Source organism: Bos indicus x Bos taurus, chromosome 21 (genome assembly GCF_003369695.1).
Source record: "Bos indicus x Bos taurus breed Angus x Brahman F1 hybrid chromosome 21, Bos_hybrid_MaternalHap_v2.0, whole genome shotgun sequence".
Taxonomy (NCBI): Eukaryota; Metazoa; Chordata; class Mammalia; order Artiodactyla; family Bovidae; genus Bos; species Bos indicus x Bos taurus.
Genome location: NC_040096.1, coordinates 45378189 through 45396813, shown reverse-complemented (window position 1 = coordinate 45396813; position 18625 = coordinate 45378189). Strand labels below are relative to the sequence as shown.

The following is an 18625-nucleotide window of genomic DNA, read 5'->3' as shown; positions in this document are numbered from 1 at the left end:
CAAACTATAAATTAAAATATAGATATATAAGCTCACTTAGGTTAAAAAAATAGAAAAATACTGCAAGGAAATAAAACATTGACCGTGATTATAGTTGAATGTTAGGATTATATATAATTTTCTTTTCTGTAACTTCCAAATTTTCTATAATGAACATGCATTACTTTTATAATCATAAGAAAATAACATTTCTTAAAATCATATTTTAAATTTTTCTTAAGTTTTTGATGGAACTGGCTTCAATTCTCAATCAAGTATTATTTGAGTACCTCACCTAGAGTCTAACACTAATACTAAATCTAATACTAAGGCAGAGATTTGGTATTTCCTTTTAGCTCCATTGACATGGATGACAAAACAGGAGAAAATCTTAAACTGCTCAACAGGGGATAGCTGAAAGCAAGAATTACAGTTCCATTTGGGAAGTTACTTTGAATAGTAATCAATAATAGTGACACCTATTAGGAACTTAGTATATACCAAGTATTCTTCACAACATCTTTAAGAGATAGGTACTATTATTAGGTCTGTTTTACAAATTGGGAAAATAAGGCACAGAGAGGTTAAGTAAATTACTCAAACTATGAAAGCAATTTAAAGTGGTAAGTTGACTATAAAGAGCCTGGTTCCAGAATCCCCGTTCTTAACTTCTAATCTAAAATGCTACTTTAAAGCTATTTAAAATGTTATTAAATGCTATTCAGGTTGTGTCTCTTAAGCTGAGTCTCCAAGCTGAAATTTCCCAAATATAATGCCAAGTGCACTGCCACAAGTTCTCTGAAAAGTTGGGTAATAACAACTACTTGTCACATAAGCTGTTGCTTACATTAAATTATTTAAAGAGTAGAACCTAAAAGTAGTGGCAGACATCATGATTTCCCTGGCCTGTCATTTGTTCTCTGCCTCTGTACTTGCCAAAATCTGCTAAAATCTTCAAAAATGTGCACGGTTTTCTCCCACAAAGCTGGAAGATGTGTCCACTACAACATCTTAAACATGGTACTGGCAAAAGTGAGCCCATTTGGGCTACATATTTCTGGCAAGCTAATCTTTTGCTTCGTTTGAAGCTGAAAGTCAAACAAAAAGTACACAAACAAGAAACTTTTTATTCTCACAGATTAGATGGGAATGAACCCTTCTGATTCTGAGCTCTACCATGCCTTAGTGATAATAGTTTCATGTTTCCTATTCTGGCTTTGTCTTTGTCAATGTTACTGCTTCAAAAGGCCCTTCAAGTACCTAAGAGACAAAAATGATGTCAACTTACTTTTGTGCTTTTTAAAAATAAAGCAGTAAAAAGTACATACCTGACCATAAAAATGCAGCCACAAACAAAGAAAAGGCATATAAAGAAATTTCTATAAATCATCCTTGTCCTTTGTGAGTACTTATAAGCTTTTCTGAGTATAAATGGTCAAATTGGACCAGTATTGATAGCATCTCTGAGAAAAAGCTTTTAAGTTGGCAGCAATTTTTACGAAATAATAGTTTAACTACAGATAAATGGCCATAGATTGCCAGTGGTAAGACCCACAAGTCTGAAACCCAGAAGCCCTCTACAATCAAATTTTGATGTTATGACTGCTTTCTAAGGGTGTACTGTACAAAATTGGCCTTCATTTTCTAATCTGTAAAAATGAGAATGAAAATAATTGCTCACTGCTAAGTCACCTCAGTCGTGTCCGACTCTGTGCGACCCCATAGACGGCAGCGCACCAGGCTTCCCCGTCCCTGGGATTCTCCAGGAAAGAACACTGGAGTGGGTTGCCATTTCCTTCTCCAATGCAGGAAAGTGAAAAGTGAAAGTGAAGTCGCTCAGTCATGTCCGACTCTAGCGACCCCATGGACTGCAGCCTACCAGGCTCCTCCGTCCATGGGATTTTCTAGGCAAAAGTACTGGAGTGGGGTGCCATTGCCTTCTCCGAATTGCTCACTATGCTATAAAAAAATCCTTATATTCCTATTAAAAACTACTAAGACACTTAGAAATTGATAGAACGAACGATTATCTTACCAAAAAAAGAAATGCTTAGTTTAATTTATGAACATAGTATGTCTGCTACGCTATGCTATGCTAAGTCGCTTCAGTCATGTCCGACTCTGTGCGATCCCATAGACGGCAGCCGACCAGGCTCCCCTGTCCCTGGGATTCTCCAGGCAAGAACACTGGAGTGGGTTGCCATTTCCTCCTCCAGTGCATGAAAGTGAAAAGTGAAAGTGAAGTCGCCTAGTCATGCTCGACTCTCAGCGACCCCATGGACTGCAGCCTTCCAGGCTCCTCTGCCCATGGGATTTTCCAGGCAAGAGTACTGGAGTGGGGTGCCATTGCCTTCTCCGTAGTATGTCTGGAAGAACACAAATGTGAATAATGGATAGCCTATCCCTTCTCCAGTGGATCTTCCCAACCTAGGAATCAAACCAGGGTCTCCTGCATTGCAGGTGGATTCTTTACCAACTGAGCTTTCCAGGATGCCCCAATGAGTGATTAACACCTCTTAATAGTATAAATTGATAAATTTCAAGTGGAGGGATGTGATCCATGGGGACAAGATAGAATAACCCAAAGATTAGAGACCTATAAGGTTAGCTAAAGGTTACACAAAAAAGGCTGAACTGGCCCTTTATTACATAGACTTTTGAGTCTCTCACTTTTGCCCAGCCAGTAAGAGCCACTTACTTGTCAGAAACAAAAACACTGATTGATTTGCGGATATTGAAGAATCCTTGCATCCCTGGGATAAAGCCCACTTGGTCACGGTGTATGATCTTTTTAATGTGTTGTTGGATTCTGATTGCTAAAATTTTGTTAAGGATTTTTGCGTCTATGTTCATCAGTGATATTGGACTGGAGTTTTCTTTTTTTGTGGAATCTTTGTCAGGTTTTGGTATTAGGGTGATGGTGGCCTCACAGAATGAGTTTGGAAGTTTATCTTCCTTAACAAATTGAAAAATAAAACCCATATAGATAAAAACCATAAAAACCATCTCAATAGATGCAGAGAAAGCCTTTGACAAAATTCAACATCCATTTATGATAAAAACTCTCCAGAAAGCAGGAATAGAAGGAACATACCTCAACATAATAAAAGCTATATATGACAAACCCACAGCAAACATTATCCTCAATGGTGAAAAACTGAAAGCATTCCCTCTAAAGTCAGGAACAAGACAAGGGTGCCCACTTTCACCATTACTATTCAACATAGTTTTGGAAGTTTTGGCCGCAGCAATCAGAGCAGAAAAAGAAATAAAAGGAATCCAAATTGGAAAAGAAGAAGTAAAACTCTCAGTTTGCAGATGACATGATCCTTTACATAGAAAACCCTAAAGACTCCACCAGAAAATTACTAGAACTAATCAATGATTATAGTAAAGTTGCAGGATATAAAATCAACACACAGAAATCCCTTGCATTCCTATACACTAATAATGAGAAAACAGATAGATAAATTAAGGAAATAATTCCATTCACCATTGCAACGGAAAGAATAAAATACTTAGGAACGTATCTACCTAAAGAAACTAAAGACCTATATATAGAAAACTATAAAACACTGGTGAAAGAAATCAAAGAGGACACTAATAGATGGAGAAATATACCATGTTCATGGATTGGAAGAATCAATATAGTGAAAATGAGTATACTACCCAAAGCAATGTATAGATTCAATGCAATCCCTATCAAGCTACCAACAGTATTCTTCACAGAGCTAGAACAAATAATTTCACAATTTGTATGGAAATACAAAAAACCTCGAATAGCCAAAGCTATCTTGAGAAAGAAGAATGGAACTGGAGGAATCAACCTACCTGACTTCAGGCTCTACTACAAAGCCACAGTCATCAAGACAGTATGGTACTGGCACAAAGACAGAAATATAGATCAATGGAACAAAATAGAAAGCCCAGAGATAAATCCACACACATACGGACACCTTATCTTTGACAAAGGAGGCAAGAATATACAATGGATTAAAGACAATCTCTTTAACAAGTGGTGCTGGGAAAACTGGTCAACCACTTGTAAAAGAATGAAACTAGATCACTTTCTAACACCATACACAAAAATAAACTCAAAATGGATTAAAGATCTAAACGTAAGACCAGAAACTATAAAACTCCTAGAGGAGAACATAGGCAAAACACTCTCCGACATACATCACAGCAGGATCCTCTATGACCCACCTCCCAGAATATTGGGAATAAAAGCAAAAATAAACAAATGGGACCTAATTAAACTTAAAAGCTTCTGCACATCAAAGGAAACTATAAGCAAGGTGAAAAGACAGCCTTCAGAATGGGAGAAAATAATAGCAAATGAAGCAACTGACAAACAACTAATCTCAAAAATATACAAGCAACTCCTACAGCTCAATTCCAGAAAAATAAATGACCCAATCAAAAAACGGGCCAAAGAACTAAACAGACATTTCTCCAAAGAAGACATACAGATGGCTAACAAACACATGAAAAGATGCTCAACATCACTCATTATCAGAGAAATGCAAATCAGAACCACTATGAGGTACCATTTCAGGCCAGTCAGAATGGCTGCGATCCAAAAGTCTATAAGCAATAAATGCTGGAGAGGGTGTGGAGAAAAGGGAACCCTCTTACACTGTTGGTGGGAATGCAAACTAGTACAGCCACTATGGAGAACAGTGTGGAGATTCCTTAAAAAGCGGGAAATAGGACTGCCTTATGATCCAGCAATCCCACTGCTGGGCATACACACTGAGGAAACCAGAATTGAAAGAGACACATGTACCCCAATGTTCATCACAGCACTGTTTATAATAGCCAGGACATGGAAGCAACCTAGATGTCCATCAACAGATGAATGGATAAGAAAGCTGTGGTACATATACACAATGGAGTATTACTCAGCCATTAAAAAGAATACATTTGAATCAGTTCTAATGAGGTGGATGAAACTGGAGCCTATTATACAGAGTGAAGTAAGCCAGAAAAAAAAACACCAATACAGTATACTAACGCATATATATGGAATTTAGAAAGATGCTAACAATAACCCTGTATACGAGACAGCAAAAGAGACACTGATGTATAGAACAGTCTTTTGGACTCTGTGGGAGAGGGAGAGGGTGGGATGATTTAGGAGAATGGCATTGAAATACGTATAATATCATATATGGAACAAGTCGCCAGTCCAGGTTCGATGCACGATACTGGATGCTTGGGGCTGGTGCACTGGGACGACCCAGAGGGATGGTATGGGGAGGGAGAAGGGAGGAGGGTTCAGGATGGGGAACACATGTATACCTGTGGCGGATTCATTTCTATATTTGGCAAAACCAATACAATATTGTAAAGTTTAAAAATAAAATAAAATTAAATTAAAAAAATAAATAAATAAAGGTATTGAGCCAGAAAAAAAAAGAAACAAAAACAGTGCATCTTAGATGACTGGTTGGTCACTGTGGCACTTTTGAGAACTTATTTTTAGAGGAAGGGAAAATGGGGAACTAAGAGAACCAAGAAAGATCACAAATGAGTCCAATAAATATTTCTAGAGATGTGGAATAACAAAACTTGTACTTACAACTTGAGATTCACGAGCTTTAGGAAACATCTTGGCAACATTGAGCCCATCAATGACAACATCAAAAGGAGGATGGTATTTTACAAAGTTCTGAAATCTCTTAAGTTCCTAAAAAAAAAAAGTCAGATAAAATAATAAGAACCTACTAAGGTCTTTATCATAAACATACAGCCATAACTTTCATTATTGTTCTGGAAAATCAAAATACTCATTCCTTAAAAATAAACAAATACACACACATACCGAAATATGCTTTCAAAATGAAATCTGTAAAGACCAGCCTACCAGGTGCAACTGCATGTAATTATCTGATATCTCTTATAATCTCATAGTGCTTTACACTTCACAAAGTACATAACATGGTATTTCAACTGAGCTGTAATCAGTTATCTAGCCTGCTAAACTGACACATACAGCAGTAATGAGAATAAAATGTCAAAATCTCTATGCTCTATTCTTTAAGCCAAGGAGAAATGGATCTGAGATATGCCAGTCTACCAATGTAACTATGTGGAAAGAACAAGGCTCTATAATTTGTACTCCTCTTTTATCAAGAGGATTTGGTTACTCATGGCTGTTTTGAAGAGCTGAAAATTCATTCACCATTCATTCAACAAAAATTTGTTCAGCGCCTACTCAATTTTTTGCCTAGCAGTTACCAAAGAGAGAAAATCCCAACTTAATGGAGCTTGCATTTTAATGGGAAGAGACACAATATAAACAAGTTAATATATGAACGGCAAAGGTGATGAGTGCTATGGGTGGAAGAAATGTAGGAGAGGAAGTTCTACTCCCGGTAATGATGAAGTAGTCTATAATGGACTACCAGATAACATGATGTTATCTACATAAATAGTAATTATTTGAAGGTACTAGAGAATGACCAAAAGCAAGGAGAAATTGAAGGGAACACAACATTTAAAAGAAGGTTTGATAGTTTTAAAACATGTCTGAAAAATTCTTTGACACTCCTCACCCTCAAAAGTGTAGTTGCTCAGTTGTGTGTGACTCTCTGCAATCCCATGCATGGTAGCTTAGCAGGCTCTTCCATCCATGGAATTTTCCAGGCAAGAATACTGCAGTAGCTTGCCATTTCCTTCTCTAGGGGAGCTTCCCGACCTGAGATTCAAACCTGGGTCTCCCAGGTTGCAGGCAGATGCTTTATCCTCTGAGCCACCAGGGTGGAGTCTAATTCCCTCCACTTGAGTAGAAGCTTTTCTTTGTGACTGCCTCAATGCATGAATGTGGCAAAAGTGACACTATGTGACTTCCAAGGCCAGTTAATAAAAAGAAATACAGCTCCATCCGGCTCTCCCTCTTGGGATGCTTGCTCTTAGAAGCCAACTAGTATTAAAAAGCCCAGGCAGAGGTCATGCACAGGTATTCTACCTGAAAGTCGAACCTAGTCCCAGCCAAAAGCCAATATCAACTGTCAAACTGATGAGAGTGAGGGAGATTTCAAGATGACTTTAGCCTCCATTTGATTACAACAGTAGAAGAGCCAAGCAAGAACCACACAACTGAGTTCAGTCAAACCCTAGAACCATAATAATAATAGGTGATTGTTTCTGTTCAATGCCACTATATTTGGGGTGATTCGTTACGCATCTATGGATAACCAGAAAAGAAGTGAACTGCAGCAGGAGAAATTTGCCTGTATACAGCTTTTTGCCAGAGGGGCACTCTATTCAGCATGGTAGGGAGGGGCAACTGAAAATCAACCAGAAAACTGTAGACTGATTGGTTTGAGAAACCATAATCAATTGGTTTGAGAAGATAAGAGTTTCAGGTTGTCAGAGAGGCTGGAAAGTTATAAAAAGAATATTAGAAAAGAGGGAACTGCAAAAATCTGTGTATAAATCTGCTAAATCCTTAGCTCTTGATCTATTCATGTACAGAAGAGACTCCAAGGAGCCCGGGGTGGGGGGTGGAGGGAGAACAGGTGAAAGACTTGAAAGATTTGAACAAAAACTTCAATTACTATCCACTGCAAAAACAGCTTCCCTGGTTGCTCAGATGGTAAAGAATCTGCCTGCAATGCAGGAGAGTGGGATTTGACCCCTGGGTCAGGAAGATCCCCTGGAGAAGGGAACAGCAACCAACTCCAGTATTCTTGCCTGGGAAATTCCATGGACAGAAAAGCCTGGCGGGCTACAGTCCACTGGGTCAAAAAGAGTCAGACAGGACTGAGCGACTACACTTTCACTTTCAGCAAAAGCAGCAGAGTTTAGACTTTTGAGTCTAACCAAGTTTAACAGTCTGGCAAAGCAAAAAATGAACAACCTCTAGAGGAAGATAATAGAATCCAGAGCCTTTGAATTTTACAACATGCCCCTCACAATGTCCAAAACACAATGAAAAAATTAATAAACAAGAGAGAAAATAGGAAATTGTGACCCACAGTCAAGAGAGAAGAAAGTCAAAAGAAATCAACCCAAAGTCCAACCCTGCTAACTGTTGGAGTTAGCAGGCAAGAAATTTAAAGTAGCTATTATAAATAGATTTAAGAATTTAAAGGAAAATATAGTTATAAATGAATTCAAAGCAAGGACCTAACAGAAGCAGAAGAGATTGAGAAGATGTAGCAAAAATACACAGAAGAACTATACACAAAAGATCTTAATAACCACAGTGGTGTGGTCACTCACCTAGAGCCAGACATCCTGAAGTGTGGAGTCAAATGGGCCTTAGCAAGCATTACTATGAACAAAGCTAATGAAGGTGATGGAATTCTTGCTGAGCTGTTTCAAATCCTGAAAGATTATGCTGTTAAAGTGCTGCACTCAATATGCCAGCAAACCTGGAACACTCAGTAGTGGCTATAGGACTGGAAAAGGTCAGTTTTCATTCCAATGCCAAAGAAGGGTAATGGCAAAGAATGTTCAGACTACAATACAATTGTACTCACTTTACATGCTAGCAGGATAATGCTCAAAATCCTTCAAGCTAGGCTTCAGCAGTACATGAACTGAGAACTTCCAGATGTACAAGCTAGATTTAGTAAAGGCAGAGGAACAACCAGAGATCAATTTGCCAACATCCACTGGATCATAGAAAAAGCAAATGAATTCCAGAAAAACATCTACTTCTGCTTCATTGACTATGCTAAAGACTTTGACTGTGCAGATCACAACAAGCTGTGGGAAATTCTTAAAGAGATGGTTTAATTCTTAAAACCACTTTACCTATCTCCTGAGAAACCTGTATGCAGGTCAAGAAGCAACAGTTAGAACTGGACATGGAATAAAAAATGGACTGGTTCAAAATCGAGAAATGAGTTTGTCAAGGCTGTATATTGTCACCCTGCTTATTTAACTTATAGGCACAGTATATCAGGCAAAATGCCAGGCTGGATGAATCCCAAGCTGGAATCAAGACTGCCCAGAGAAAATATCAACAAGTTCAGATACACAGATGGTTACACTCTAATGGCAGAAAGTGAAGAGGAACTAAAGACCCTTTTGATGAAGGGTGAAAAAGAAGAGTGAAAAGGCGTTCTTAAAACAACATTCAAACAACTAAGATCACGGAATCTGGTCCCATCACTTCACAGCAAATAGATGGGGAAAAAGTGGAAACAGTGACAAATTTTATTTTCTTGGGCTCCAAAATCACTACAGATGGTGACTGCAGCCATGAATTAAAAGATGCTCACTCCTTGGAAGTAAAGCTAGGACAAACCTAGACAGTGTATTAAAAAGCAGAGAGATCACTTAGCCAACAAAGGTCCATATAGTCAAGGCTATGTTTTTTCCCATAGTCATGTATGAATGTGAGAGTTGGCCTATAAAGAAAGCTGAGTGCCAAAGAATTGATGCTTTTGAATTGTGGTGCTAGAAAAGACTCTTGAGAGTCCCTTGGACAGCAAGGAGATCAAAGCAGTCAATCCTAAAGGAAATCAATCCTAAATATTCATTGGAAGGACTGATGCTGAAGCTGAAATACTTTGGCCACCTGATGCGAAGAGCTGACTCATTTGAAAAGACCCTGATGCTGGGAAAGGTTGAAGGTGAAAGGAGAAGGGGGAAGCAGAGGATGAGATGGTTAGAGAGCATCACTGACTCAGTGGATGTGAGTTTGAGCAAACTCTGGGAGATAATGAATGTAGGCAAGTCTGGCGTGCTGCAGTCACAGTACTGCAAAGAATCGGACATGACTTAGCAACTGAACAAATAATCTACACTCTAAGTGGACTAGATTAAGAATTCATATTATAACCCCAATTCATATATTTAAAAATATAGAAAAAGTATAGATAATAAGCCAACAAAAGAATTCAATGAAATTTTTTAAAAAACATTTGATTAACCCAAAAGAACATAAAAGTAGGAATCACCTAAGTCACTTCAGTCGTGTCCGACTCTGTGAGATCCCATAGACGGCAGCCCACCAGGCTCCCCTGGGATTCTCCAGGCAAGAACACTGGAGTGGGTTGCCATTTCCTTCTCCAGTGCACGAAAGCGAAAGTGAAGTCGCTCAGTCATGTCCGACTCCTAGCGACCCCATGGACTGCAGCCTACCAGGCTCCTCCATCCATGGGATTTTCCAGACAAGAGTACTGGAGTGGGGTGCCATTGCCTTCTTTGAAAGTAGGAATAAAGGAGCCAAAAATTTTTTGGATAATAGCAAAATAAAATATTTAAATTCAACATTATCAAAAATGCTGTATATAAGACATGTACTTTGTTTTTTCTTCCAATTTCATTGCAATATAGTTGAAATACAACACTGTATAAGTTTAAAGTATATGGCATAATGATTTGACTTACATATATTATGAAATGATTACCACAGTAAGTTTAATGAACATTCATCAATGAGAACTGTTAGGACTTACACTCTTAACAACTTTTATGTATGACACACAGTAGTGTGAACTTGATAAACAGAAAATATAAAATAAAATAGATAATAAAGCAATTATACTTGTAAAGTTTTACATTATATCCCTAGTACTTATCTAAATAACTGGAATTTTGTGTCTTTGGACTAACTTCATCCAATTTGTCCTCTTTCCATTTCATGCCTTTGAAACCACAAATCTGATCTTTTTCTTAAATTTGTTTGCTTGTTTTTGAAATATAGTTGACCATAATAAGTGTAGACAGGTTGACCACAACCTGTCTATTCAGGTTACTATCTGTTATTGATTATATTTCCCACACTGGGAAGTGTGTACCTCTTAATCTCCCTCAACCTATTCCTCTCATCCCCACCTTCATCCCCTCTGGCAACCACCTGTTTGTTCTCTGTATCTATAACTCTGTTTTTGTTTTGTTATATTGGTTAATTTGTTTTTTAGATTCCACATATAAGTGAAATCATATAATATTTGTCTTTCTCTGTCTGACTTATATCAGCATAATACCCTCTAGGTACATTCATGTTGTTGCAAATGGAAAATTTCATTCTTTTTTAAGACTGAGTTAGTATTCTTTTGTGATACACATACATGCCACATCTTCTTTATCCATTTATCTACTGATAGGCACTGAGGTTGCTTCCATATCTTGGCAATGTAAATAATGCTGCAGTAAACATGGGTGGGCATTTATCTTTTCAAATTAGCGTTTTCATTTTCTTCCGATAAATACCTAGGAGTGAAACTGCTAGATCATATGGTAGTTCTAGTTTTAGCTTTTTGAGGAACTTCCATACTGTCTTCTATAGTGGCTGCACCAATTTACATTCCCACAAACAGTGCACAAGGGTTCACTTTTCTCCACATCCTGCCAAACTTGTTATTTGTTGTCTTTTTAATAATAACCATTCCAACAGTTGTGAGGTGATACTTCACTGTGGTTTTTATTTTCATTTCCCTGGTAATTAGTGATGTTCAGCATCTTTTTATGTGCCTGTTGATATCTGCACATCATCTTTGGCAAAATGTCTATTCAGGTCTTCTGTCCTATTTTTAATTGGGTTGTTTTTTTAATGTTAAGGTGTATGAGTTCTTTGAGTATTTTGGATGGAATTCTCTGGGTAAAAATACTGGAGTGGGTAGCCTTTCACTTCTCCAGGGGATATTCCCAACCCAGGCATCAAACCCAGGTCTCCTGCATTGCAGGAGGATTCTTTACCAGCTTAGCCACGAGGGAATACCAAGAATACTGGAGTGGGTAGCCTAACACTTCTCCAGTGGATCTTCCCGACCCAGGAATCAAACCAGGGTCTCCTGCATTGCAGGCAGATTCTTTACCAACTGAGCTATCAGGGAAGCCCCGTATAGTTTGGATATTAACCCTTTATCCGATATATCCTTTGCAAGTATCTTCTCTCATTCAATAAGTGGCATTTTCATGGTGTCGACAGTTTCCTTCACTGTGCAAAAGCTTTTCAGTTTGATTAGTCCCACTTGTTTTAAATGTGAATTCAATCCTATTTAAAAATACTGCTTATAAAAGATGTACTTTAAATATAGTGATATGGATAAGCTGAAAGTGAAAAGTAGGAAGAAAATACATAGCACACATGCAGTGGCATGCTTGAGAAAGTTGAAGTAGCAATACTAATTTGAGTCAAAATAGATTTTTTTTAAAAGGGTATTATAAAAAATAAAAAGGGACACTTTGTAATGACAACAAAATCAATATATAAGGAAGTCATAGTCATAAATAAGAACAGAGCTTGGAAATACAAGAAGCAAAACTTGACAAAACTGAAAGGAGGAACACAAATGTCTATAATTATAGATGGAGACTTCAACACTTCTCTCTCCATAATTGATAGAAAAGGTAGACAAAAATCAGTAGGGATACAGAAGAGGTAAACCATAGTATTAACCACTTTGACTTGATCGATACCTAAAAGAGAATACATCCAATAATGGCAGAATATTTCTTCCTTTCAGGAATACATGGAACATCAAGACAAACCACAGCTTCAGGTCATAAAAGAAGTTTCAATACATTTCAAAATATTAAAATCTGAAACATGTTTGCTGATTACTCACACATACACACACAAAAGTGAAGCCCTGTATACTGTCGGTGGGAATGTTAATTGATGCAGTCACTATAGAGTGTCAACAGCAGCAAGATACCTAGAAAAGTTCCAAATATTTCTGAATAATAATTCCAAATAACCCAAGGGTTAAAAGAAAATTACACAAAAAATTAGAAAATATTTTGAACTAAGTGATAGTAAAATATTCAGTTCAGTTCAGTTCAGTCGCTCAGTTACGTCTGACTCTTTGCGACCCCCATGGACTGCAAGCACGCCAGGCTTCCCTGTTCATCACCAACTCCCGGAACTTGCTCAAACTCATGTTCATCAAGTCAGTGATGGCATCCATCCAACTCATCCTCTGTCATCCCCTTCTCCTCCCGCCTTCAATCTTTCCCAGCATCGGGGTCTTTTCTAATGAGTCAGTTCTTTGCATCAGGTGGCCAAAGTATAGGAGTTTCAGCTTTGGCATCAGTCCTTCGAATGAATATTCAGGACTGATTTCCTCTAGGATGGACTGGGTAAACCTCCTTGCAGTCCAAGGGACTCTCAAATCTTCTCCAACACCACAGTTCAAAAGCATCAATTCTTCAGCATTCAGCTTTCTTTATAGTCCAACTCTCACATCCATACATGACTACTGGAAGAACCATAGCTTTGACTAGATGGACCTTTATTGGCAAAGTAATGTCTCTGCTTTTGAATATGCTATCTAGGTTGGTCATAACTTTTCTTCCAAGGAGCAAGAGCCTTTTAATTTCATGGCTGCAGTCACCATCTGCAGTGATTTTGGAGCCCAAGAAAATAAAGTACCTCACCATTTCCATTGTTTCCCCATCTATTTGCCATGAAGTGATGGGACCAAATGCCATGTCCTTAGGTTTCTGAATGTTGAGGTTTAAGCCAACATTTTCATCAATATTTGTCAGTTGCTACCCCTATCTTGTCCCTTCCCTGCTTCCCTCTCCCCATTGGTAAACACCAATTTGGACTCTATATCTGTGAGTCTGTTTGTGTTTTGTTATAGTTATTTCATTTTTTAGATTGTATATATATAGTTGTATATATAAGTAATAACACACACACAAATATTTGTGGACTGCACTAGACTAATACTTAGTTTTAACTGATTACACGAAAAGAAGAAAGGTCTAAAATCACTGATCCAAGTTTTCACTTTAAGCTAGAAAAAGAAGAGCAAATACATTTCAAAGATAATAGAATAATGAAGAACAGCATCAGAGAAACAGAAAACAGAGAAGAAAATTAATAAAACGGTGGGAAAAAATGCACCTCAATCTCTAGCTCACATCACAGTTAAAAATTAGTTATAGATCATAAAAGGTTAAAAAGTGAAAGTCTAAACCCAAAAGCCAAAACTATGAAATCTAAATGTAAGAGCCAAACCTAGAAGAAAATAGAATTCCACATAACATCAGGATAGACAAAAATTTCTTGGGCAACACAGTCATTACCAATATTCACATAGTATGCCTCTTGACACGATGCCTCTGACAAGAAGTATTGTTGTTTAGTCACTAAGCTGTGTCCAACTCTTTTGCAATCCATAGACTATAGCCTGTCAGGCTCCTCTGTCTATGGGATTTCCCAGGTAAGAATACTGGAGTGGGTTGCCATTTCCTTCTCCCGAGGACCTTCCCAACCCAGGGATGGAATCTGAGACTCCTGCATTGACAGATGTATTCTTTACCAGTGAGCCACCAGGGGAAGACCCTGACAAAGATACAACAGCATTTTTGTGGTATCTTGCCAAAAATGCATGAATCTAATCATAACGAAATATTAGGTAAACCCAAACTGAGAGACATTCTACAAAACACTAGGTCTATAGTTTTCAGGGAAAAAAAAAAGGTCAAAGTTCAAGAAAGACAAAGAAAACAGAATTTTGTTGCAGATGAAGAGAGACCAAAGAAACAAGACAACTAAACTTAATGTGTAATCCTGGACTGCATCTGGGTAAAGGAGAAACTTACAAAGGACATTATTGTGACAAGTGACAAAACCTGAGTAATCAACTGTGGATCAGATAATATCACTGTGTCAAAATTACAAAGAGGAAGTTTCCCTTTTAGGCCGATAAGCACATGATCAGATACTCAACACTGTTAGTCATTAGGGAAATAAAAATTTAAAACCACTGTGAGAAATCATTAACCACCCACCAGCATGGCTAAAATTTAAGAGACCGACCATAATAAGTATATGGAGCAGCTGGAACTTCCAATATTGCAAAATGACACAACTATTGTCGGGAAGGAGATCTAACCAGTCCATTCTAAAGGAGATTAGTCCTGGGTGTTCTTTGGAAGGAATGATGCTAAAGCTGAAACTCCAGTACTTTGGCCACCTCATGCGAAGAGTTGACTCACTGGAAAAGACTCTGATGCTGAGAGGGATTGGGGCAGGAGGAGAAGGGGACGACAGAGGATGAGATGGCTGGATGGCATCACCGACTCGATGGACGTGAGTTTGAGTGAACTCCGGGAGCTGGTGATGGACAGGGAGGCCTGGCGTGCTGCGATTCATGGGGTTGCAAAGAGTCAGACATGACTGAGCAACTGAACTGAACTGATAGTCAGGAAGACAATTGAGCAGTTTCTTAGAAGATTAAGGGCTTCCCTGGTGGCTCAGACGGTAAAGAATCTGCCTGCAACACAGGAGATCTGGGTTTGATCCCTTGGTCAGGAAGAGTCACCTGGAGAAGGTAATGACAACCCACTCCAGTATTCTTGCCTGGAGAATTCCATGGACAGAGAAGCCTGGTGAGTTATGGTCCATGGGGTCTCAAAGAGTTGGACACAACTGACCAACAAATACTTTATAAGGTTAAGCATATATTTATCCTACATCTCAACAAATCTACCTCTAGTATTCAAAGAAGAGAAATGAAAACATGCATCCACGTGAAGACTTAAGTGTGACTGTTAATAATGGCTTTATTTGTAATTACCCCAAAGTGGAAACAACTCAAATATCCATTAACTAGTGAATGAACAGAAAAACTGTGGTATATCCAGACAATGGTTTACTATTCATCAATAAAAAGAAACTATAGATACACAAAAACATATGAATGGGTCTCAAAAGAACTATGCTAAATGGAAAAAAAAAAGGCAGACAAAAAGGGCTAATCCATACTGTATAATGTCATTTATATGAAATTTAAGGCAAAACTATACCAACAGAAAGGAGATTAATGGTTCCAGAAAGGAAGGAGAGGGAACTGACTGCAATGAATGCAAGGGAACTATTGGGGGTGATATATCCCATATCTTGTTTTTGTTTTTATTTGGCTGTGCAGCATGGCATGCAGGATCATGGTTCCCTGATCAGGGATTGAACCCATGTCCCCTGCAGTGGAAGTGGGGAGTCTTAATCACTGGACCACCAGGGAAGTCCCTAAACATACCATATCTTAATTGTAGAGGTTATGACACAACTGCATATATTTGTCAAAACTCACTGAATTGTACATTAGCAAGTTTTATTACATGTAAAGCTGATTAAAAAAAACAAAAGAAAATCCTAATAGTAACATGCATTTCATCATTAAAATAACCACTGATCTATAAACATGCTTTCATATGTCACTTGGCTGCTTTAGCTTTTCTATCCCTGCCAACTCCAATTGTGTGGGACCATCCTCTTTCCTTTCTACTCAGCAAATACTTTGTTTAAAATTTCTCTGCTCAAATATATTTCCTACACAATGTATAGAAAGTTTCAATTCATATCAAAACTAACTAAATATTGGTTGGAATACTATTTTTTATAAATGGAAATAAAACTACAAGGAAATTAAAAGTTTACATACAATGTGACCATTTCCTATTTAAGTCTGAATAAACCAAGGAAAATAAGTGCATTAAATTTCTAAAATTCAAGTTTCACTAGTAATTCACATGAAAAATATTTCCCATTATATTTCCAATTTATCATCTTGGTGCTATATTTGGTACTCATTATATTCACTTCAGGAGTAATGATAAACAAAGGTAGTTCAGTATTACTGGAAAAATGGACATTTGTAAAAATCAAGAGTTAAACTAGACAACGTATAAAATCCCCTTCCAGTTCTGATATTCTATGTTAACAACTTTTGGAAATCCCTTAAAACCACAGAATGGAAGAGGGTATACTTGAGAAGCTTTGTTTGAAAGGTGAGTCTCTGGAACCTCTGTGCAATCACAGAATGTGTAATATAATCTCAGCCAAAGATTATCCTCCCAATCCACGTCTTCTAATAAAAACCAGAAAAATCTAAGATGTTGGGTTGTTTTTTCTCCCATTATGAAAGTTCTGCTTAGTAAATAAATTACTAGTCAGAGAGTAATACTTTCAATTACTTTGTAATACTTTTGATGGGTCCCCAGGATGTTGCCTTTCCAAACTAAACAAATTTATATCATTGCACACAAAAGCCCTTGAATACCTGCTGAGAAGGCATGAAAAAGAAAGAGTTAACCCACTGAGACAGCGCACTTACTTACTATATGGCATGTGCTGCACCATGCTACGTCGCTTCAGTCAAGCCTGACTCTTTGCAACCTTGTGGACTGTAGCCCCCAGGCTTCTCTGCCCCTGGGATTCTCCAGGCAAGAATGCTGGAGTTGGTTGTCGTGCCCTCCTCCAGGGGATCTTCCCCACTCAGGAACTGAATCCTGCACTGGCAGGTAGGTTCTTTACTACTAGCACCACTTGGGAAGTTTACTATGGCATAGGGCAATACAAATATGAATGCTTATCTGTTTTAATGGGTGGTACATTAAAGCGAGAAACAATTATTTCTTTCTAGGGCTACTGCCAAAATTGTAATTGATAGATGATTGGCTCATGATCTGGGGTATGAAAATTCACTGATCCTTTGAACATCTGTTTCTTGGCTATTAATAAAAGAAGTTCTAACTAAAAAAAGAATTTTACAGAGACATAATTCATATACCGCACAATTCACTACTTTGAAATATACCATTCATAGGTTGTACCACATCACCAGTTTAAAACAGTCTGTCCCTCTTAGAGAAACTCCAGGAATTCCCTGGAAGTCCAGGGATTAGTACTCTGCCCTTTCATTGCCAAGGGAGTGGGGTTCAACCCCTGGTTGGGGAGCTAAGATCCTGCAAGCTGTAGCACTGCTCCCTCAAAATGAAAGAAGAAAGAAACTCCATACTCATTAGTGGTCAATCTTCATCCCCAGTCCCTGCCCCCCAATCACTCAGTAACCACTAATCAATCTACTGTGTTTCTATAGATTTAACTATTCTGGACATTTCAGATAACCAAATCACACATTTATGTGACATTCTATGATTGGTGGTGGTTTAGTCACTCAGTTGTGTCCTGCTCTTAGCGACCCTATGGACTATAGTCCGCAACACTCCTCTGTCCAAGGAATTTTCCAGACAAGAATACTGGAGGAGGTTGCCATTTCTTTCTCCAGGGAAACTTCCCCATCCAAGGATTGAACCCGGCTCTCCTGTATTGCAGGCAGTCTCCTACACTGCAAGTGAATTCTTTACCAACTGAGCCACCAGGGAAGCCCAACTCTATGATTAGCTTCTTTCATTCAGCATAAATCTTTTCAAGGTCTATGTTGCAGCACATATCAGTACTTCATTCTTTTTTATTGCCAAGTAATATTTCATTGTATGGATATTGTGCTGTGCTGTGTCAGTCACTCAGTTGTGTCCAACTCCCTACAGCCCCATGACTGTTACCTACCAGGCTCCTCTGTCCATGGAATTCTCCAAGCAAGAATACTGGAGCAGGTTGCCATCTCCTACTCCAGGGGATCTTCCCAACCCATAGATCTAATCTGCATCTTCTGGTACCAGAAGATGGTACAAGAACCTGTATCTTCTGGTATCATCTTCTGATACAAGAACTTTGTATCTTCTGCATTGACAGGATGGTTCTCTACTACTTAGCACCTTCTGGGAAGCCCCTGTATGAATATATCATATTTTATTTACTTATTCATTAATGGATGAACTTCTGGGTTATTTCCACCTTTGGGCTATTATGCAAAATGCTGCTATGAACATCTGTGTACACGTTCTGCATGGATGTATGTTTTCATTTCCCTTGAGTATATGT

The 18625-nt window shown here is 38.2% G+C and overlaps 1 protein-coding gene across 2 annotated transcripts in view; it reads right to left on the bottom strand.

The window, feature by feature from the left end:
• Window positions 1-18625, bottom strand: part of KIAA0391 (KIAA0391 ortholog) — a 132277-nt gene that overhangs the window by 73001 nt on the left and 40651 nt on the right. Inside the window, exon 6 of one of the 2 annotated variants that reach the window (XM_027521960.1) lies at window positions 5564-5671. The exons of the other annotated variant lie outside the window; for it this stretch is intronic. Coding sequence (XP_027377761.1) covers window positions 5564-5671 — 108 coding nt within the window. The remainder of the gene's footprint in view (window positions 1-5563; window positions 5672-18625) is intronic. 2 annotated transcript variants of the gene reach the window in all.